General features: G+C 43.3%; 1 protein-coding gene across 1 annotated transcript; it reads left to right on the forward strand.

Moving 5' to 3' along the window:
• The first annotated feature begins 3,639 nt into the window (after positions 1 to 3,639).
• Positions 3,640 to 20,968, forward strand: LOC112136769 (NACHT domain- and WD repeat-containing protein 1). Its single transcript, XM_036211734.1, is given in 20 exon segments — positions 3,640 to 3,760; positions 5,060 to 5,145; positions 5,505 to 5,621; positions 6,358 to 6,712; positions 6,790 to 8,089; positions 8,182 to 8,385; positions 9,250 to 9,427; positions 10,995 to 11,112; positions 11,430 to 11,443; positions 11,588 to 11,864; positions 11,955 to 12,152; positions 13,847 to 13,969; positions 14,308 to 14,526; positions 14,528 to 14,919; positions 15,331 to 15,421; positions 16,031 to 16,179; positions 16,265 to 16,538; positions 17,332 to 17,882; positions 17,958 to 18,063; positions 19,864 to 20,968. Coding segments are annotated over 20 exon segments (5,184 nt in total). The 3' UTR covers positions 20,175 to 20,968.
• Positions 20,969 to 22,173: the final 1,205 nt, after the last annotated feature.

The raw sequence follows: 22,173 nt of genomic DNA on the forward strand, positions 1-22,173 counted from the left end.
AACAGCTGAGCTGATGAGTCCAGGTGGTGGCAGGTGGTGAGCTCAGAACTCTGGTGAGCGCTCCCTCTATTGACTGGAGACGGTGGTAGCAGGTTGCTCCATGAAACTTATAACGGCTACCCCCTTTATACTAAACATAGGGAGCTGCTACATTCCTGAAAGTTTAAACGTAATTTCACTCAACATTTTTACCATAAACATTCAGAATTCAATCTCGCTATATGATTTTATGATTTTCTTTTTATACATATGTTTGAAACTATTCAATGTTCTACAATCTTTAATGTCTTCATCTAACCTGTTCCAAATATTTACTCCAGCTGTTGAGATGCAGTGTTGTTTTACATCTGTTCTCACACATGTTTTTTTTAACACATTTTTCCCTCTGAGGTTTATATAGTGTCTCATTTTTTAAACAGGTCTTGGAGGCACAATATGAACTTTTAGCCTGTTAATATTATATGATCATTTTTTTTACAATGCTTGTATCCATTTTCATCTCCCTCCTTTTATTAAAATTTCCTGCACTTTTCTGTGATAGTCAACACTTTAGTCACATGCTCTACGTGTGTACCGCGACCATACACACCTGTTGGATCAATAACACCGCTAGACGTTGCACTTGGACAGGTTATTGCTGTTACCCCCCTTACAAACCATGTAATGCTACATTAAAATCAGCGTGTGTTGTCTGCATCTACTTTAGAAAATAAAGACACAAATTGGACCTTTTTACTTGCAGCTGCACTGCCTCCCACGTGTGTTTTCATCTGTATGCTAGCAGGTGGTGAGAGCGCGTGAGAAGCCCCGCCCCTCCCCACTGCATGTGGAAAAGGAGCAAAGTGCACTCCGTGTTCCCGCTTTACCTGTGACACAATATTTTTGGGCATTTGAGCTAAAAACGTATTGGTCCGGTAAAAATTGGTGACGGGTTTCACTTCGGCATCCTTGCATTTCACTGTTGTGCTCACGCGAAACGCCCCCTGGTGGACTTTCGTGAGTTGAAATATCGCGATAGTTTGCCATACCGATATTTTGTCCCACCTGTACCCCAACTTATTGATTTTGGATCAATGCTGTTACGCAAAGGTTTTTTCCAGCACTTTTAGCCTTTGAGCAAAGAACACCTTTGTCATTGTAACTAGTTTCAGCTGAAGGCAGCAAACAGGTTGTCCATCCCCTATGATGGGTACCTGGAATTGTATAATCAGCTTTGTTGCAAGCTGATGCCAAACTGTGGTGTGTTGGTTGAAAGTGAAAGTGCTGTCATGAACCATTCAGCCAACACGAGGGTGGCATGTTTGAGTCCTCCCTATTTTCATGTGTACCGTTGATGCTGGTTCTGGTTCGAGTCTTAGAGCGATGGTTCCCCTCAAAACTCCCAGCAGTGGGGGAGCCTGTTAAGCCCTATGTTTACTATGCTCAATGGGACCCAATTTCTCTTTCTTGGGGGCCCTCTTCTGGTGCCCCTATCAGCTCTGCCGTAGCCTGAGCAGGTGGGAAAGCTGTCCACCGGCCGGCTGGCTAGCGTAGCTGTCAATCCAGCTGAATGGCAACCTGACCAGGGTTTATCTCACCTTCATCCTACAGTTATTACAACAGTCTCCAGGAACCCCACAGTCACCGTAGGTTAAAAATGGAAAAAAAAAAGTCAACTACAGTGTTCCCCTGCTTATTCGTGTTTTATTATTTGCGGTTTCGCGTATTTGTACTCTGGCCTGTCTGGAAAACATACGCACCCCATCCCATCCCTCGCCCCCTGCATGTCTTGGAGCCTCTGCTCCACCTGTCCCAAACTGGTGCATGCTGGAGTGCACAACTTTTGAAAAAGGCCGCAAGTTCCTCCATCCCTGGTAAAAAGAGACCTTCACAGCTCAGTTTGTTTCATGTCAGAGGGAAAAGTGAGCGGTGGCTTGAAGACTCAGGGGAAAGTGAAGTAAGAGCAAAATAACAAACCAGGACGTTTATATCCCGGAGCGCTTTGTGCAGCTGATCCGGCGGAGGCTCCGCCCCACCCCGCAGCTTGAGACTCTCCACAGCCTTCTGTCAAACACAGAACATGTTTGCAATTAACTCCATTTTAAATGAGTTTAGAGACAAGTGAACTCTGATTCACTGACAAACCAGGATCTAAAATTTAAGATAAAATTTACTGTCTTATCAGAGCAGCTTCCTGTCCTGTCCTTTAGTTTTTCTGAACTGTTCATCTTTCAGTTATTCTAAGATCCTGAAATCTGTTATAATCTATAATATATAACTATTTTCAAAACAAATACATCTATTTATTTTCGTCAAAACCTTCTTTTAGAACAATTTAAAACACAATATGTTAATTTAACGCTCTATGCAACATTAAAATAAGATGATCAATACATACTAGATCCAGAAATAGATCCTGAAATCTTTAATGTAGAGTTCAAAGACAAAACTAACAAACTAGACTTACCCCAGGTTCTGCATGGGACACCGTGAACCTGCTGAATCCTGAAGGTGTTGTTCTCACAACATATGATTGTTGCTGTCATATCACTTATGTGTTATCATCTTGAGGTGCAGCTCTGACTGGTGGCCCCTAGGGGCCCCGATTCCCTCTGGCTCTCTCAGTAATCACTCGGGTGACACTCAAACACTTGAGAGGGTGAGCTCAGCTCATCCTTTGTTCAAAGAATACATCAACCGTCTAGGAGGTCTTTGTGGATGCTTTGTCTGGGTCTGGGTATTCTCTGGGTCTGTTAGATCTCTGAACTGAACCTGGAGTTATAACCATTCGAGTTACCTTAAAACTGAAAAGTGAAAAGAAGAAACAAAAATCTGAAGTGGAAAGTCAGAACAACAACAAACTATAGATGAAGCAGAGAAACCAGGAATGTTTTTTCATGCTCAGCTCAGCCTTATGTGGTCGTTTCTGATAACACATTCAGATGTAACACTCACATCGGGTATGTCATGCTCAAGAATTTACTTGCACATGTACCTACAGTTGGCAGCAGCTTGGTGTGAAATGTCAAAGCGGTGTCAAATCTTGCTCCAGGCTTTTTTCTTTCCCAGCTCTATTCCGATATATGGAAGACTTGGTGTCATATGGTTTTGGCCGGGAACAAACTGCAATTATTAATTTTTTTAATGATACATTTTCAAACACTTGGAACTTTTGGGAATTAAAATGGACGCCATCCATATCTCACTACCAAATCTGAGGTCTTGATTAGTCAAAGTTCGACCTGGTTTCACTTTGAATGCACATAGAGCCCAAAAACTGTAGTAGAAACTTGCACAGCTATGAATGAACATGAGTTTTGATCGTGGAAGCATGTCTACATAGACCTTTCATTGAAAGTGGTTGGTTGATCGTGTGTTACTGTTGCCAGTGTGAACATAGCTTCAGAAAAAACAGTTTTTCATAAAAGTTTCTTAAGTTATTGCAGTGTAACTCTGCTGGGTTGTGTCAGCCCTAAGAGCTTTGTGTGCAGCTGCTTCATCACAAACAAGGAACAGTAACCGTGAAAGGGTGAACTGTTCTCCTGGGGCAGGATGGGTTGTTGTGGAGCAGGCTCTCTCTGAGGGCTTCATCCGCCTGGGAGCTCAGAGAATAAGGATCAGACAGCAGCAGCAGGTGAGGCTAGTTTTAGGCTGAGGATGATGGAAGATCAACCGGCTGCAGAAGACATCAGGCTGGGGGGAGCCCCAACAGGACAGGCAGACAGAGCTCAGAAGATGAACAGCAACATGATCCGAGTCTTCCTCAGCTCAGGAATCACAGGTCAGAGCGGCTGGTTTCCAAGTGAAGACACGAGTGATTGTTTGTTTTGTGTGTCTTTGTGTGAATCTGTTTTTAAACATTCTTTGTTTTTAGTGTTTTTAATATGTACTTTATTTGCTTTTATGTTAAGCACTTTGTGTATCGGCCGAATGAAAGGCGCTATACAAATAAATAAAGTTTGAGCTTAAGAAGGTAGTAAAGTGCTATACATACACGATATATATAAACGATTTACCATTTTATCATTGATTTTATTTTAATAGTCAGAGTGCAACAGAGTTCAGGCATCTTGATCTGTTTTTTAAACAACAGCATTAGTTGGTAGTGTCATTTCTGTTCTACCTTGCCTTGAAGGTCTGAGAGGTACAGGGAGGCAGTTGGAACAGATCTAAACTCTGAGTTCTCCCGATGAGAGTATGAGTCTGAAACCGTTGAGAATGGGTTTGTCTGCAATCTTTTCAGAACTTGTTCAAACCAGAGGTTTTTGGTCTGGATCAGAGTTGTTTTCTTCTGAAGATCCTCTTGGTCGGGTCTGGTCTTTGTTTTATGAGGTGTGTTCACACACCTGAGCTCTGCTTCTTTGCATTGATGCTCACTAGATTAGTGAATATAGACCACAATACATTGCGGTCAAACAGTTTCGAACAAAAAGATGTGTTTAAATGTAATTTTTGAATACATCCTCCACATTTTCACCATCAGAACACAGTGGAGTCATAAATTAACGTTGTTAAATGTTCATATTGATTCAATTTTTACTTTGGTGACGTCATATTCGGCGAAACAAAAGAAAAGTAGTTAACATCGTGTCCGAATTGCCTTTAAAATCCAGGGCACTACATAGTCCCGCACTATATAGTTTTTTTTAGAAGTTAGGGGTTAGGGTGGAATTTGGACATAACTTCTGTTTTCTCTCAGCTGTTTTCTACGACTGTAGCCTCAGATTTTTCTTCTGGTCCACAGTTTGCCTTCTGTTGATGAGTTTGGGCTTCAAGGTTGCCGATTGTTTGACAAATCTATGCATCTTGTCTGAGACATTTTGTCTTCAAAACCAGTTTGGCTGTGGGTGAAACCTCAAAAGATCAGCCTATCTGTCTTCATTCATGCATGCACTAAAGACGTTTAATTTACTTTTAAACATGATAAGTATGTAATAATGCTGAATTACGCTAAGAACTAAAAAGTAGGAATCATGTTACAAAGGAACGACACTAAATCTGCCTATCCTTTCCTATGATCTCAGTGATTTCTTTCAATCAGATTCGCTTGTTTGACGGGAGTTTTCTGCTCTGTTTTCAGATATGAGCAGCGAGAGGAAAGCCCTGCTGGAGAAAGCTTTTCCAGAAGTCCTGCTCTTCTGCCGTGGACTGGGACTGGTCTTTGAGGTCTGCTTGATCTGAACTCACTAATACAGCATGAAGCTTCAGCTCCTGATGCATTCCTATGCTAAAATCCTTACTTTCCTATAAAACTAACTTGTAAAAGGCGTTCTACTCCATCAGAGTTCTTTTTGTCCAAATGTTTTCACATATAAACATCTCACCTTTTCTAATTGTCTTCCAGACTTTTCTCAAACAGCAAACATCCGTATTGACACGTTTTCTTGTTGAATTACAAAATTCAAATTGTCTGTAATTCTTGTAAAACGTTAACTTTTTTCCTGACTTTTTTTTACATAAATTTCTATCTGACTTTTTTCTCCCAATTACTTTAATTCTTAATTCTGAGGTCACTTCCTGTCCAGGTGGTGGATCTGCACTGGGGGATTAGGAATGACCCGTTTGGAGACCACAAGGCCTGTGAGATATCTCTTCAGGAGATCCAGATGTGCAAAAGGCTGTCAGCTGGACCCAATTTCATTGTGAGTCTGTGGTTATTTTCAACACAATCCAAGAAATTTCTGTTGAAAGGATGGTCACTGATCATTTCAGGCTGTTACAGGCTGTCACTGACTTTTACTAACAGTTACTGACTATTAGAGATAAAGATTGGCCATTTATGGACAGTTTTTGCCAATAGCTATGTTTCCATTGACTATGAAATTGGGTAAATTGGATTTGCAATGACAAAATTGTCAAATGGAAACACAACATTTTTGAAGACTCACTTTTCTTGAAAACTAGTTTTTGTTCTTGAAGGAGGTAGTTTTCAAAATTGACATATTTTGCAAAACTGCAAAGGAAACACTTTTTTAAAAATTAAATGAGTCACATGACCAACAATTGGATACCACACTTATCTGTGCAATGCCTTGGGTACTGCACATCGGGTACCACAAGAGGTCCCACAGCATCACAGCTCATCAAAAGTTGAGCATGTCATGCAGAGTTGTTGGATCCACTTCATCCATTCCTGCTCCCACATAGCTTGATGCTCAGTGGCCTCAATAAGACACCGACGTCTCCTTTGATGAGCGCAAGTGCTGTGGTAGAGATTTGAATCTATCTGCTGTAAATCAAAATATTGTTGGCATCTGTTGCCATGTTTTTGAATGACTTATTGCATCAGAGTTTGATACATAAATGCAGACTTTTGAAAGTCCAGTTCATCCTTCTCTTTCTCCTTATTTGTTTTTGTATCTGGTCTGGGCTCTAAAGGCGCTACTGGGGAACAGGTACGGCCATCGAGCTCTTCCTCGACTTATCCCGGAAAAACAGTTTGAAGTGTATTTGTCCAAACTCTCCAATACCCCTGGGGGAATCAAGCAGCTGCAACAGTGGTTCAGAAAGGACACAAATGCTCTCCCGCCCACCTACGTCCTGCAGCCAATCACAGCTTACTTCCCTTATTACTGTGACCTACGACCTGAAAGTGAGCAGCAGCACAACCGGGATGTTGATTCATGGCGTTTAACAGAGACTCAGTTGCTGCAGCTTCTTCGTTCGGCTGCATCAGAAGCTGAAGCTGCAGGAGAGATCCCAGCTGAGCTGAAACGGAGCTTCTACACTTCAGGTGAGTGAACCTCCCCAAAGACCCCCTTCTCTGTTGTCCCTGAGTTAAACATGAGTATCTTTCCTTCATTTTTATAGTCACTGAGCAAGAGTTGGAGCAGGGTTTATGGATTGGAGGCAACCCTGCAAACGCACTGCTGTTCCTCAGAGAACAGAAGGTAAAGGAGCGGCCCAAACGACTCGCCAAGTTCATGGATGCCACTGCCAACGGGCTGCTGGACCCTGAGGCTCAGAAACTCCTGACAGAGTTGAAGTCACAGCTGTCTGCTACCTCACAAAACAGCCTTAACCTTCACTGTGTGGAGCTCAGCAGAGGAACCATTGACCCAAAGCGTAAAGAGCACGCTCAGTACCTGGACATCCTGTGCCAGCAGTTTGTCTCTCAGATGAAAGCCAGGATTGAAGTCGCGGTGAGTTCAAGGAGGACAGGAAGGTGGAAGAAGTTATGGGGGAGTGCTGAGGAGGATGAGGACAAATTACCTTTGGTGCTTGAAGAGGCAAAGCAGCACAGCATCATGAGTGCTGAACTATGTAAAGGACTGCATGGTAGAGAAGGAATTCTGGGAAAGATTTGCCTTGCCATGTGGGAGTCCGGCCAAAAACGCCACAGCCCACTGGTGGTTCATGGAGCTGCTGGGATGGGGAAAACTGCTTTGCTTTGCAAAGTCGTGCAAGAGGTGCAACGGGTCCTGGAGGCCAGGGTGGTGCTGGTGATCAGGTTTCTAGCAGCATGTCATCCACAGAGACCTGACTTAGACCAAGTCCTCCATAGTGCTTGCCTGCAGGTGAGTTCCGCATGTGGTCTGGCTCCACCCACACCCATGACAGCGAGCAGTCCTACAGAGATGCAACAATTCTTCAGGAACATCCTGGAGGAGGCCTCTCAGCAGGGTTGTACTCTGCTCATTGTCTTTGATGCTCTTGAGCAGCTTGCAGAACAGAATCACACCCACAAACTGCACTGGGTACCTACCAACCTCCCACCCAAAGTCCACCTGCTGGTCTCCATGGATACCTGTAGTGAGGCGTTTGTGAACATGCGATTGAAAACAGACTCTCTAGAGAATTTCTTTGAGGTGGAACGTTTGTCTGGAGATGAGGGGGAACACATCATGGAGTCACATCTGCGAGCCTCACAGCGAACGCTGACCCCCGAGCAGAAAGACGTGGTGCTGCAGAACTTTACTCCAACTGGCTGTCCACTTCACCTTAAACTGATCCTGTCTGCTGTCCAGAACTGGACATCCTTCACCCCATTGACCGAGCAGCTGTTGGGAGCCAACACAGAGGAAGTGATGTCACAGCTGCTGCACAGACTGGAGCACAAACACGGGAAGGAGCTGGTGGGCGGAGCTTTGGGATACATTGCCTTAGCAAGGTGAGGTAATTATTTACCGAGAATGTGTGAGTTTGTAAGCTGTGAGCGTGTTCTGATGCCATCCGCAGTTCATCAGCCATGCTAATTCACAGGGAAGGCCTGCTGGAAGCCGAGCTGTACGATGTCATGTCTTTGGACGACGATGTCATCAGTGAGGTATACAGGTACACCCATCCTCCCACTCCTTCGCTGATTAGGCTTCCACCCCTCCTCTGGGCCCGACTCAAACGGGATCTCAAGGACCACCTGGAGGAACGTTGGACCAACGGAGTTGTTGTGATCGCTTTCAGCAGCCGGTAAAACTTTGGGTCGATCAAGGCCTCTATTATCAACACTCAATATCAAATCAGCTTCTAAATTAGCTGAGTTTGCAGAATGAGAAGGCCTTCTAGCAAAATAGGTTGAGCTTAAAGTCAGATTTAAACATAAATGAACAATGTGAGAATTTTTTTTTTTTTCTTTAATTTGAATGCCTAAAAATCAAAAGTCCTCAATGTTGTCATGTCTTCAGGGTGGGCTATTAACTTCAGTAACAGTTTATGGGGCTGGGTTGATAAAGTCCATAAATTGATTTGAAACACTTTAAGTTTCAATAATTGATTAATAAAAATGAGATCGATTTCGCACATAACTTTAAAGCTAGCTAGCATAAAGCACTAACGCGTGGTCGATCTAAACATACGTTGCTGACTAAATGAACATCTTTATATACTTACTGGCAGGAACTTTACAAAATTCTTTAAAGGAAATGTTTTAAAGTAACCATTTTTGGTCTGAAAAATGTTTTTTTGCTCATAGTTTCTTCTTCTTCTTCTTCTGGAATAAGGTGTACTGCTCTAGCACGATCGCCATTTAGTGGTCAAACAGAAAGTAAACTGTAGTAGATTGTTTATGTATTTCCAAACAAATGTGTCCAAATCTGTAAACTCAAAATTTAACTGAATTGACAAAATTTTAATCGATCCAAACTTTTGTGAATTGAATCAAATTGTTTTCTGGAAATTATAATCGATACTCAGCTCTAACAGTTTAGTTAGAGGGAAACAGCAGAATGTCATTTGCATAAAGATGTAAACCATCTGGCCTGAATCTGTTTCCTCAGCGTCTACATTTTTATCAAAATATATGATAGAACGATGATAGAACTTTGATGTGTTTAGTAATGATCTGATGCTTCTCATTAGACGTCTTTCTGAGGTGGTTTTAGGCCACTATCTGACATCAGAAAGACAGGGGAGATGCCACAAGATTCTAGGGGAGTACTTTCTCGGTCGATGGTCGGGGAAGCTCAAGCCGGTGGCGTTGCCAGGTCTATCCCTGCTGCTGTCTGACAGAAAGGTACCAATGATCCATTCAAAAGCCTTGTAGCATGAAACACCTGAAAGTGTGTGTCTTGACCACATGTTTAAATAAGATTGAATTGAAGCTTGAATGTCTTCTGTGGCTTGCTGAAGATTCATTTTACCACCATCTCTGTAAACTGAAGTGCATAAAGAGTATTAGCTTGACAAAAGTTGGACCCTCCACAGGTTGAAGTGATGGGCATGTTACATCTCATAAGGCAGCTTTACTCAGTACAGGCTAAAGCTGTTATCTGGTGTACTTTAGCTGAATGGAGGTTTGCTTTAAAAGCAGATGTTTGAACCCACAAACAAAAACTAAAGATCTTTTGTCCAATGGTGCACCGGGATTAGATTGAAAGGGTAACTCATCCACTGCCCCCTGAAGCTGGTTTATAAACATGGTAAAAAAAAGAAGCTAGACCCAGGTCAAGTCACCAGTTAGCCACCAGGGGACTACAACTATGTCAATATTTTCTTTCTGGGGACGTCGCAGGTGACACCTATGTAACAAATGCTCTTTGACATTCTGTAGCTTTCAGTCATTCATACGATCAATGTGAATCAGATGATTCTGAGGTGGAGAAAAGCTGCTGCACTCTGAGATAGAATCAACAAATTCACAGAAATTAACCGGAACCTGGCGAAGCAGCTTAGAGCGAAGGGCGGGCTGGGAGTGCTTTGCGTTGAACACTGAGAGTCGTATAGACTCAGAATGACAGACTGAATGAATTGGAGACCAAAGTTGACGCCCCTTTTACCTGCGTATATCGCATCAAAGTCTCCTTTGGGACGTTGGAAACAATTAATTAGAGCTCGACTTGATCAGTGAATATTCTGCCATAAAGAAGCAACTGGACATTCAGCAGGCAGGCAGAAGCTGTGTCTGCCTGCCTAAACAAGCACCTCCAATCAGGAACTCCTGGGCCAAGGACCACTATCCCTTGAACGAACCAAAACAATCCACTGAAGGTGCAATAAGCACAGTCCGTTGTCATGTCCCGTTCCTCCCCTCTCCATGACCCTTTCTCTAGATTTCAACGCCCTGGTGACCGACCAACCACCCGTCCGTCCATCTGTCTGTCATGCTTCACTGCTATGCTTTGTTGTATCAGTGCTAAGCTACAGAATCAGCTGGAATTACTCTAGCGGTTGAAGAGTTATGGTAGTCAAAAAGATGCTATGGCTTTGATGCTAAAGGATAAATGTAAAACAACTTTTTTTTTTAAAAAAGCAAACTTGGCTACAATCTGGTTTCAAAGTCCTTTTGTCCTTGGTGAGGAGATTTATCTGAAACATCTGTACTTGGGGTGAATTTCAAAATAAAATTGTAAAGTAGCAGTAAGCAGGACTTTGTTTCTCTTTTGTTGAAGACATTCGTCTCTCCTCCAAGATCGTTTTCTTAATTCTGAAAATACTAGGTAACCAAGTTTAGCTGAGTGTTTTGAACACCTAATTTGATGGAATCATTCTGGATGATGAGAATCTAGACTTTTTTGTTTTAAAATGTAAAAAAAATAAAGAAATTGGGAATGCTGCATTGTGCTTTATTTTTGTCGACAAAGGTCCCGCCCCAGCCATTGTGGTTTGCCCCTGGATTGGCTAACATACGGAAGCTTCAGGCACTTCCCTATCACTTGCTGCATGCTGGTCTGTGGGAGGAGCTACGACAGGAAGTCATAAGTAAGTCTTGAATTTCTTTAACACTCATGAAGGTAAATTCAGTCTCAAATCGGAGATATTAAAATGATCTACATCATGAAAGTTTGAATGAAAATATGCTTCAATTTATTTGGAAATAATTGTTGTATATTTTGCATTTCATTAGTTTTTAAAGATTTTCTGGGGGGGCAGGTCACAGCTGAGTGCAGGGCGCCCTCTGATGGGCATTTTGAAACTGTGAGTAAGTTAGAGAAGCTTTTTTTATGTTTACATCAGAAGTATAGAATGCTTTTTAAAAGCTCTTCACACAGATGTTTGAAATTCTCTTTTTCTTTCAGATGGGCCACAGATAGTCATCTTCCTCCGTTTAACTGGGTCTTCATCCTAATTTCTCTCTTTTCCCCTATAGCTGCATCTCTTCTAAAGGAAACACCTTCTCTAACCTCAGCCTCGTCTCTTTGTTGTCTCTAAATCTTCCAGGATCTCTTCTTTCCAGGTCTTCCTCACATCTCTTTGGTTGTTGCTGACACTCGTCTCCTGTCACTCCTTCTGCTTCCATACTCACGTCAGGGATTCCAGTCTGAGCCTGTGGTGCTGTGTGTCTGCAGGCAGTGCTGAATGGCTGTTCTGTAAGAGCAGAGTGTGCGGTGTCTCCAGTGTGATCCGTGACCTGGACCAGGGCTCCAAGTACATGGACTGCACAGAAACCGGCCTGATCAGAGACGCTCTGGCCTTGATTAAGCCGGGTCTGGACTTCCTTGATGGCCATGTTGGTGGGTGTGATTCAGTTGATGCTTCTTGCTGGTTTTCAACCTGATCTGACCCCCCCTCCCCATATCTCACCACTGTGTCTGTGTGGACAGGCAAGTCTCAGTTTTACGGCGAGCTCTTGGCCCGACTCTCCGCCCTGTCCATAGTTTTCCCCTCTCTCATTGGTCGGCTCTGCAGTCAGATCAACGACTGGTTCCTGACATGTCCAGAGCCAGCTCTTATCCCGAAATGCAGCTTCCTGCAGCAACCAGGGGGGGCGCTGCAGCACACTCTGAACACCACCAATGCAGGTAAGACACTCGCCTGTATCAGGTCTTGCATCAAATGTTTATTGTAGTTCTGGTCTGTCGCAGGATTCTGTCTTCAGGTCTCGCATGAGCACAGATGATTGATTATGTTTTTGATCAGGAGGGGTCAGCAATGATGCATTCTGGGAGGAAAAGAGGCAGAACATCCAAACCAAGTCACGCTCTGTTTCAGTTTGTCCAATGGAAACCTAGATTAAATTGTTTTAAAAGCATGTTCATCTCAGCCGTTAGAATCTGAGAAGCAAGGGACACCTGCAGCATTGTGCCCCCCAGGGGGCGCTCCCCTTAGAATGTGATGTCACTGAAAACTATGGATGTCAAATCTGGACTGATCTGGGAGAAGTTTGTAACCTCAAACTGATGTTCTGCAGTCAGGTTGTGGTTTGAAGTGAACCCTGATGGTGTTTCAGGGGGTGTCAGAGAAAGTCTGACAGGTGGGGGCCCAGTCTGCAAAGACTGTACAAACTGAAGAGTTTCTTAAAAAAAGAATAAGTTCAGAACGGTTTGAGCTGAGGTCTGCAGAACTTGTGGATCAGTTTTGTGACCAGATTAGTCACCGGGTTGCTGGAGCCTATCCATACTACTGTTTGGTGGAGTTGCTCCAGGTCACTTTCAAACCAAGGGCAGGGATCTGCAACCTGTGGCTCCAGAGCGTCATGTGGCTCTTTTATACCTTTATTGTGGCTCTTGAGCTTTAATGAAAAATGCTATTAATTCATTAACTTTTGTCATTTGTTTAAAATTTAAATATGTCAAACCAGAGGGCAAAAAAATGCCGTAGAAATTCAGTAGAAATGTTCTTTAAATTTGTGTTTTTATTGTAAAGTTAGTCAAATAAATGTCTCCTCAAGTCACTAAAGTAGTTAAAGTTTCAGTTTAAAACAATTTAAAATGATAGAATTATGTGTTTTTGTGACTTTCATCTTAAAAAATGACAGTAAAAAACTCAGATTATTTTTAATGTTTTGAGTTTTTTTATATATAATAGGATATTACTTCAATGTTTGTTATATTTTACAGTAAAAGTAAAAAAATCCTAATGATAAAAAATATGTTTGACGATTTAAAATTTTATTTTGAAGTTACTTTGCTACAGCTTCATCTCAATTGGTGTATTTTATTTTGAAGGGAACTTGTGTGTGCTGCTATCAAAAGTAAAAAAACAAACTGTTATGGAAACATAAAAACACTGTTAGAGTTTATTATTGTAATATTTAAAATATACATTTTATAATGATCATAAAAACATAGATATTGTGTAACAATAATGTTGTATTTTCCGGCTCTGGCTGGATTTTGGTCTGTAAGAAACTGAACCTTTCAGTGTTAGAGGTTTCAGAGGGAAAATTTAGAATCATCAATCAACCTATGAAACATGTTTTTGGACTGTGGGAGGAAACTGGAGTGTCTGGAGAAAACCCACACATGCACAAAGAGAACATGCTAACTCCACACAGAAAGAACACAGCCAGGATTTGAACCAGTGTGAGACCAGAGTGGTAACCACTACACCCCCGTGTGCAAATTTCGCACATTTTGAGACCAGAGGAGGTTTGTCAGAAAAGGCAGACTGGATTTCTGAATCCTGATCCGCTGCAGTGCAGCTGTCATGGCTCTGAAAGTTGATGACAGGTTTACAGACACGTCTTCAGGGGAGTTTTGTTGCCGTGTTGCAGGCGTGCTTTGTGTGGATGCCAGCGCCGCTCTGCAGATGCTGGCTGCAGGTGCTGAAGATGGAGGGGTGGCGATCTGGAGCCTCGAGGACCAGCAGCTGCTGCACGTTCTACTGGGACACTCGGGTCAGTCCGGCACACCTTAGAACACGAGGGGAGGGGGGCCTGCATGCCGTTGAGGGATAGCCAGGAGAGACTTAATCAACATGAGGAAGACCTCAAGTGATGATGCTTAGGTCCCGCCCACAACTCAGGCTGAATTTCTAATGAACTGCTGCTGCTCTGCAGAAACTATGTCCTAGAAAACAACATACGTTTTTTTTTTTTATTTTGGCCAAAAAACGGCAAAATCCTAATTCAAAGAGTGCTGGAAACGCTCTGAAAATAGATCAAAAATGAGTTTTTAAAGTGAACAGACTTCTAAATGACTTCAATTTAAATCCTAATTCTTCTGCGATGTCCAGCTGCAGTTCTGACCGTGAAGCTGGAGTCTGGCGCCCCCTCCTGTCTCTCCGTGTCCGCTGACGGCTCTCTGAGGAGGTGGAGCCTGAAAAACGGCCAACAGCTGCTCTGCATCCAGGAGGCGGTGCCTCTAGACTCCACCCCCTCATCGGTTCAGCTGCACCTGTCAGAAGAGCTGCTGTTTGTTCACACCAGGACACAGGTGCGTTGTGGGAGGAGCCTGTTTCTCTCGTGCTGCAGCTGGACAGTCCAGCCTTTTGTTTTTCAGCAGCTTGGATGATTCTCAGCTTTTTCAGTTCAGGAGAAATGAGCATCAGCTTTCAGAGCTGACAGCTGCGGGTTCCTCGCAGGTGAAGGTGTGGGGGCTGGATGGAGCCGAGCTCCAGCTCTGCAGCAGCCAAGAAGAGGTCACTGTGGTTCTGGGGCTTCTGGGAGAATCTGTGGTGTCCCTGTGCGACTCCAGCTGGGTCCAGATTTCTCATCCGGTTGACAAGACTCAGAGCACAAAGGCTCAACTGGAGCCGTCGGGGAGGAGAGTGACTGTGGTGACGTCTGTGACGTCCCCCCGGCGGGGGAAAGTGTTGGTGGTCTCTGAGGAAGGTCACCTCTATCAGGTGAGTCACCTGCAGTGACCTGACACACACAGAAAGTCCCGACCAAAACATGATCAAAAGATACCGCTAATAAACAAAAGCAAAATCTTTGTACATTTCTTGGAGCTTTTTGGATTACTGTGTCTGACAAACACTAAACTATTGAAACTTTCAATAACAAAAAACGCAAACTATTTTGACTCCAGATCTTATTTCTTTCATTTTTCCGTCATCAGCAGAAATGTGTGCAGTCCTGTTTAAAATAAAAATGTTTTTTGTGTGTTTTAAAAGACACAACACGAACACACAAGAGGATTTTAGACATAATGACATTTATACATTAATGTAGTCAAAGAAATTCTGTTGGTTAATTAAAATCAAACACTAAATGAGGAAGTCTAACTTTGAAAATGTTTCATGTTATCTGTCCAGATCTGCAGGGACAGCAAACTCTCAGCTGTGGAGTTTCCTCTGCGTCCATCTTTGATTTTAGTTGCTGAGGATGAAAAGATTCTGGTGACAGGTAACTCAACACAACCAAACACAACCGAATACAAACTCAACACAACCAAATTAAACAAATGAACACAATACAAACTTATCACAACTAAACACAACCAAACACAATTGAACACAATCGAACACAACTGAACACAACCAAATACAAACTAAACACAACCAAACTCAGCTAAAAATAAGAGTTGAACAAATAAACACAATACCAACTAATCACACCTAAACACAACCAAACACAAACAAATACAAACTAAACACAACTGAAAACAGCCAGACACAACCAAATGAACACACCTAAACAAACACAATCGAATTCAAATAAACACAATCGAATGAACTTGGTAAAACAAAACCGAACACACCCAGGCTCAAACCAAGTGAACACAACCAAACAAAGCCAAACACAACAAAACTCTAAAAACAGGAATACATATGTGACTATAACCTGCACCCCAATCTTAAAATTTTAGACATAAACTTTATTATAATTATGACGTCAAAACAAATTATTGAAATAAATCTCTGTGTGTGCGTGTCAAAATACTTTGTATGACAAACCCACACATGAATTTATTTCCAGAATTTAAAGTCCAGGTTCTGATCCGTGTCTCTGCAGGCTGTGAGCGCACTCTGAGCCTCTTTAGCATTGATGGCGACTCAGCAGATCGAATCCTCGAGCTGCAGCACGACGACACCATCCTGTCCGCCTGCCTGTCCAAAGACAGCCGGCAGCTCGTCTCCGGAGCTGCAGACCAGCTGATCAGAGTGAGGAGCATTCAGCTTTCCTTTAATGCTTCCCCAAATTCAGTAAGGGAGCCTCGGAGGAACAAAACATGGTACTTCTCTGCAGGTCTGGTCGGTGACCACAGGGGCACTGTTGGACTTCTTCTGTGGTTCCGACGCTTCCGTCACCTCGCTGCTGTTCTTCAGAGACTTTGTTGTTTCTGCATCATCCACCAAGTCTGCAATCCACCTGTGGAGTCTGAAATATGACTGCAGACTCAAACACCCCGCCCACATCCCTGCTGGCTCCGCCCACGCTGCCCTCACCAGAGATGGCAACCAGATCTTCTACATCCACCATCAGAGCCAGAGAGAGGTCGTGAGATGGAACAGTCAAACAGGTCAGAGCTGAAAAAGAGGTTTTCTCTGCTGTTTCAGAAGTGTGGCTCAGTTAAGACCAGAACGGTTTGGAATGACTCTTTAAAAAAGACTCTTTAAAATCACAGGGGTGTGGTGGGACCTCCCAACAAGCTTTTTTCATGATTGGAGAGAGTGGTTGCTATAGAAACAATGGCTCAGTCTGACCCAGACCTATCACTTCTTACTATGTCATTCGGCTACAACATGGCAGCGACCATGTCTTGACTGAATTGACTTAATTTGGTTGGAGCCAGAAAAAAATCATTGGATGACATCACCCTCACTCGCTCCAGTCCCCATAAGCAGCTGTCAATGGTTTTGGGTTAAGGAAGCTTCAGCGTTTGTCTAAAAGAAAATTGTCTGTTGTGACATTCAGTGAACTCAAGGGTAAAACAGGAATCTTTTTGGCAGCAAAACATAGCTTTTTTTTTAATTTATTTATTTTTAATAAAATTTAAGTTCCACTTCAATCATCTTTTGGTTTATTTTAAAAGTGTTCCCAGTGGTCTTTTAATTATGATGTTTTTAGCCAAAATCAAAAAACCTGTATGATTTTCTAGAACAGAAACGCAATTTTAAGCTGAATTTCCCTTTTATATGTCCTCATCATAAGAAAATTGCTACAAGCAAAAATTGAAGCACCAAAAACAATTATAACTGAAGTGGGTCTTTAAAACAAAAAAACGCCACCAGCACGTTTTCCTTACTGAAGCTTCCCTCACAAATGTGGACGCCAGTGCATTTCATCCCATCCATTTCCTTCTCTTTGCACAGGTTCTCTGGAGGAGCGTCTGGCCGTCTCTGCGGAGGTTTCCTGTCTGGAGCTGGCTCAGCACAAACGTCTGCTCCTCTGCGGTTTGACCAGCGGCACCGTCCTCATCTACCCGCTGAACCTCCCCCAGGAGACGCTCTGCATCCCCCCTCCAGAGAGCCTGTCGGGGGTGCTCTGCCTGGCCGTGAGCTCTCAGGAGAAGAACGTGGCGGTGGCTTATGAGGATTCGGTTTCCCTGTTTGAGATGGCCACCAGGGACAGCTTCCCCACAGTGGAGGGGCCTCTGAGGAGGTTCCCCATGTCGCTCCTGCATGCCCCCCTGTCCTGCATGGCTCTGCTGGCCGACCGGAGGCTGCTGTACGGGACTAGCTGTGGGGGGGTGAGGCTGCAGGGTTTTAGCGGCACCATTTCTGAGCTGGAGCCTCATGGAAGCAAAGTGACTTGTGTGACGGCCAGCAACTGGGGGTCCCACGCTCTGGTGGGCTCCCAGGACGGTGTGCAGAGACTGTGGGCCCTGAACCCGCCATCCCTGGACCACACCATGGAGCACAAGGTGAGTGAGGGCTGATGGGAGACTGAATGAGATAACACCTAACTGGTTGGAGGCTCTTCTCCGCTTCCATGTCAGGGTTTCTTCTTCCACGGCGTGATCTCTGCCGCCTTCTCCGAGAGCGACCAGTTCGTCTTTACAGGATCTCAAGACAGAACCATTAAAGTCTGGGACGTGGCGTCCGGTAAGCAGACGGACTGATTACAGTCACCCAGGTAGAAAAAAAAATTAATGAAAAGGAACAAATCTAGCATGAGACAAAGGCGGAATCAGAATTGCTTCCCTACCATTACGGCTTCTATACATCGCTACATTCATCCCTCCAACAGAGATATGAAAAAATAGTGTCTCCCATTTTGGATGTCACTAACATTCTATGAGATTATTTTTCTGTAGTCACCAGTCATCTATGTTAGCACGTATTTGAACCAATAGGGAGGAGCCAAATGAGTAGGGAATGAATCTGGATTCGGCCAAAAATAGCTCCAGATAAGTCTGAATACTGAACGCGATTTGTCTTTCGCTCTTTTTGATGTACAGTGAATTTGGTACTGTCCAAAAATGTGTTTGCAAAAATGATGCTCAAGCTATATGAGGGAGGAGCTTCTGTTTTTGGCCTCATTGATACATAGAAGCATTGACTCTAAATCTCGTTTGCAATGCATGGAAGACGTGGATGATGTTGGGAGATCTGGTTTATTTATTTAGAAAAGCTCTAGAGTATTGGTGATCACATCTCCATGTCTGGGTTCATGAGATCATTCAGAGACTCTCCTTGTACGGTGACCCCAGGCTTACACCGCTAGCGTCTCGGCTCCATTGCGTGCGCCGCAGTCTTTTCGTAACATTAAAAGTGCGAGAGGAACTTCCACTGCATGCGTTCACGTCCTGCGTCTGCGGACTGACCTCTGCGTCGCTGCGAATCCGTTTCGTTTGGTTCAAACTTTGACGGACGACGCAGCTGATCTGCAGCACTTTCTGTGAAGTTGGGGCTATTCACGACTTAAACCGGAAACCACGCGAGCGAATTTGAAGTGCATCTGGTATATTTTCAAAATAAAACAAACTTTCCGCCGAACTCACCGGTTTCAGCGAGTTGTAAACATTACGTAATTTTCGTGTTACTCAAAGTGTGTTGCAGCACAGCGTTGTCAGTCATAACCATGGACAAAGGGAAGCTGATCATAGAGATCCAGCACTACTCTGTCTGGGCTGAGCTTTCACAGGCTGTGGCTGGAGCAGCAGCCAGTGTAAGCTATCGGCTGTAGCTAGTCCACTCCCGCGACGCAACGAAGCCTTGACGCTAGCGGTGTAAGCTCGGGGTAAGCCTCACCATCTACTGCAAGAGCTGTGTCTGAATGGTGGCTGCTTTCAGCGGAACTTCTGTCTCTCAGTGACCCAGTTTGATGACTATCTATCCCACATTAGTCAGAGAAGGGAAAAGGTACAAATAAAATTAGAGGAACTTTTTTTTTATTGTCTTGACGCAATTTAGAAAAATATCTCAAAGTTTAGAAGGAGAACGATCACATTCTCCTCCAACAAACCATGGATCAAAGCGGAGTCCCTGATTGGTCGATGTGAATTCTTTGCCAGATATTTGAGCGGGATCAGAAGTCTCACTGCATGCGTAAACGTGCCAAAGGACCTCTGATCACGTCTATACATGGACTTATTGAAAATGGACGGCCCTACTGCATGAATTGAGTTCGGTGTAAATGCAGCTGAAGACATAAAGCTGTAGAAAGGGTTCTGACACAAACATTTTGCTCAAATTTAAGCTAAAATATGCCTGAAGACTGCATAAATACTACTCAAAGACATTTATCATTATTAATACTCAAGTTATTTTTTCCCAAAACCATAAAATTCAGGTGAACACAGATACTTGGAGAACTCCAGTGCTCACAGTGAACCGGCAGAACCCTCGTTGATGTTGGTGTAATGCGGTTCTGGAGCCTGACTCTTTGCTTGTTCTGCTCAGGGAAGCTGCTGTTCGTTCAGTACGTGTACTCACCCGTCGTCCGGATGGTGACCTTCAGGAACGGCTTTGCCGCCTTGACCCAGCAGGGTTCTGTCATCAGGGAGGCGTTCCGCTGTCCGGACCACGTCAGCCCAGACTACAACCCCCTGAGGAGCATCAGAGGTCAGTACCGGCTCACCTCAAGGGACAAGAACCGGGATGCCCGGAGAACCTCTGTGTCCGACCTCCAGCACTTCAACCCAGCCCAGTTCAAGCTGAGCCTGATGGGCCCGCTCAGAGCAGAACCCTCCTCCGCCTGTGTCCTCCTGTAGGAGAGCATGACTCGCCTTCCTGTATGGCGCATGGAAGTTAGTCAACAACTCTGACTTTAAAGTTTTTCAAGAAATGAGTAAATGAATGAGAAGTTGGATGTTGTTTGTGCTACGATGTTCTAAAATCCTCCAAACCTTTAGTGGTCATTTATCAAGTGGAAGCTCATGATCTCGAGTTTACAAAGGACTTGTGTGATATTGTGAATTTTCAGAATAAAATGGTTAAATCCCATCAGAAAACGTCCAGTTTGGATGAGAAAAATAAAGGTTTACTGCGACAGAGTCTCAGAATGAGCTCACCGTAGAAGTCAAAGTTCACCTGAACTCTGGACTAAACAAGTAAACTCTGCTCCTCTGGTCACTGCAGAGGAGTTCTTGCCTATAGTAACCTTTAAGGAAAAGCCTCTGTTTTGTATTTTCAATGTATTTTCTCAGTTTTCTCTTTCACTCCTTGGTTTACAGTTTTAATTCGCTCTCAGTGCTGTGCCTAATTTTACGTCTGGGTGGGTCTTGGCTACCAGGAAATGACTGACTCGAGGAGATAGAGGTCAGGGTGACGTCAGAACAGCGTCTGCCACCTGTGTCATCCCTCCTCTGATGTACCAAACTGTGGGAGAGCATCACCACTACTGTACATCATGTGGGAAACATGTTGATTTATTTTAGTGACTGGATTTCCTCATTCATGGCTTTGATTCTTTCCCTTGAGTCAATTGACTGTGTTAGATGCTACCTAATGCTGAGTAGCTGTCATGTGTCTGTGTCCCTTTTCAATAAACTTCTTCAACAAACAGGTTTCCTCTTCTCTCCAGTAGGATTCCTCCTGTACTAAACTCGACTCTTTTTGGTTTTCTCATCAGATTTCTCCCCTTTTGGGTTTTTTGTCTCCTTTTATTGACTCTAGAACGGCCTCACAGCTCATGACATTTTCCTAGCACCTACAGGCTACATCATTTTGTTCTTCCTCATTCGTCTATGTTTGCTTTTCCACACTTGACTTTTCAACCAATGTAACATTTCTGTGTCTGACCTTTCTCTGTCAGGATCATACATTAGAAAGGCTGCTCTGTTCTTACCAGAACTGACAAAAAAAACCTTCTTCACATTTGGAATTGAGCCTTTTCTTTCCCTGTTTGAGTCCACATAGAAACCTACATTTCCACATCTTTGATAGGTCTGGGCTTTCATTGATCACCATCTGACAAAAGGTATTTACATATCTCTACAGATCTGATCTGATACACTTTTCTATTCAAAAAGAGAAACATTTGCGACAAATCTCTCTGTGACTGCAGTGGATCTCTTATCAGCATCTGAAAACAAACATTTCCTCTGAACATTCATTGGTAAAAGTTACACACATTTTTATACAACAATAAACTTGTGTTTTTAAACCTGCTAAACCTGTGAGTGTTATCAGCAAATGAATCCTTACGTTAGTATCTGGATTTCTGTTTGGAGTTTGCACAAACATTTCCTGAAAACACACCTCACACTTTCCTGTAGGCTTTCCTGCTTTTTCACTTAAAGTCCCACGCTGATCATCTTTTGGTCTACGGCAAGCTGAAGGGGTCAAAAATCACCAGGAAAATTAGTTATGAAAAACACAATTTTTCACACACGTTTTAAAAGTAGCTCATAAATTACGTCTTGTGTTGCCAAAAAATGGGTGTGAAAAGTGGGTTTAAAAACGCACGTTGAAAGTGGCGTTTTGTTGTGTCACATACCTGTGTTGAAAACGCTGATGTGCTTGAATAAAACGGCTATGGCTGATGACTATGTTAAACTCCTGTTGTGACCTAGTGGTTAAGGTACCTCTATTTTGACTTGTTTGTCTCCCATGTGGGAATTGTGAGTTCAATCTCACAGCATTACATGTCGGTTTCTTCATGTTTTATAACTTTTTCTTTTGCTAAACTTCAGCAACAGTCTCATTTTGATTGTAGTTAGTGTTTCTTTTTTGCTCTTCATCTTCATCTTTTTTGTTTTTAGAAGTATG

Source organism: Oryzias melastigma, linkage group LG4, assembly GCF_002922805.2.
Source record: "Oryzias melastigma strain HK-1 linkage group LG4, ASM292280v2, whole genome shotgun sequence".
Lineage (NCBI taxonomy): Eukaryota > Metazoa > Chordata > Actinopteri > Beloniformes > Adrianichthyidae > Oryzias > Oryzias melastigma.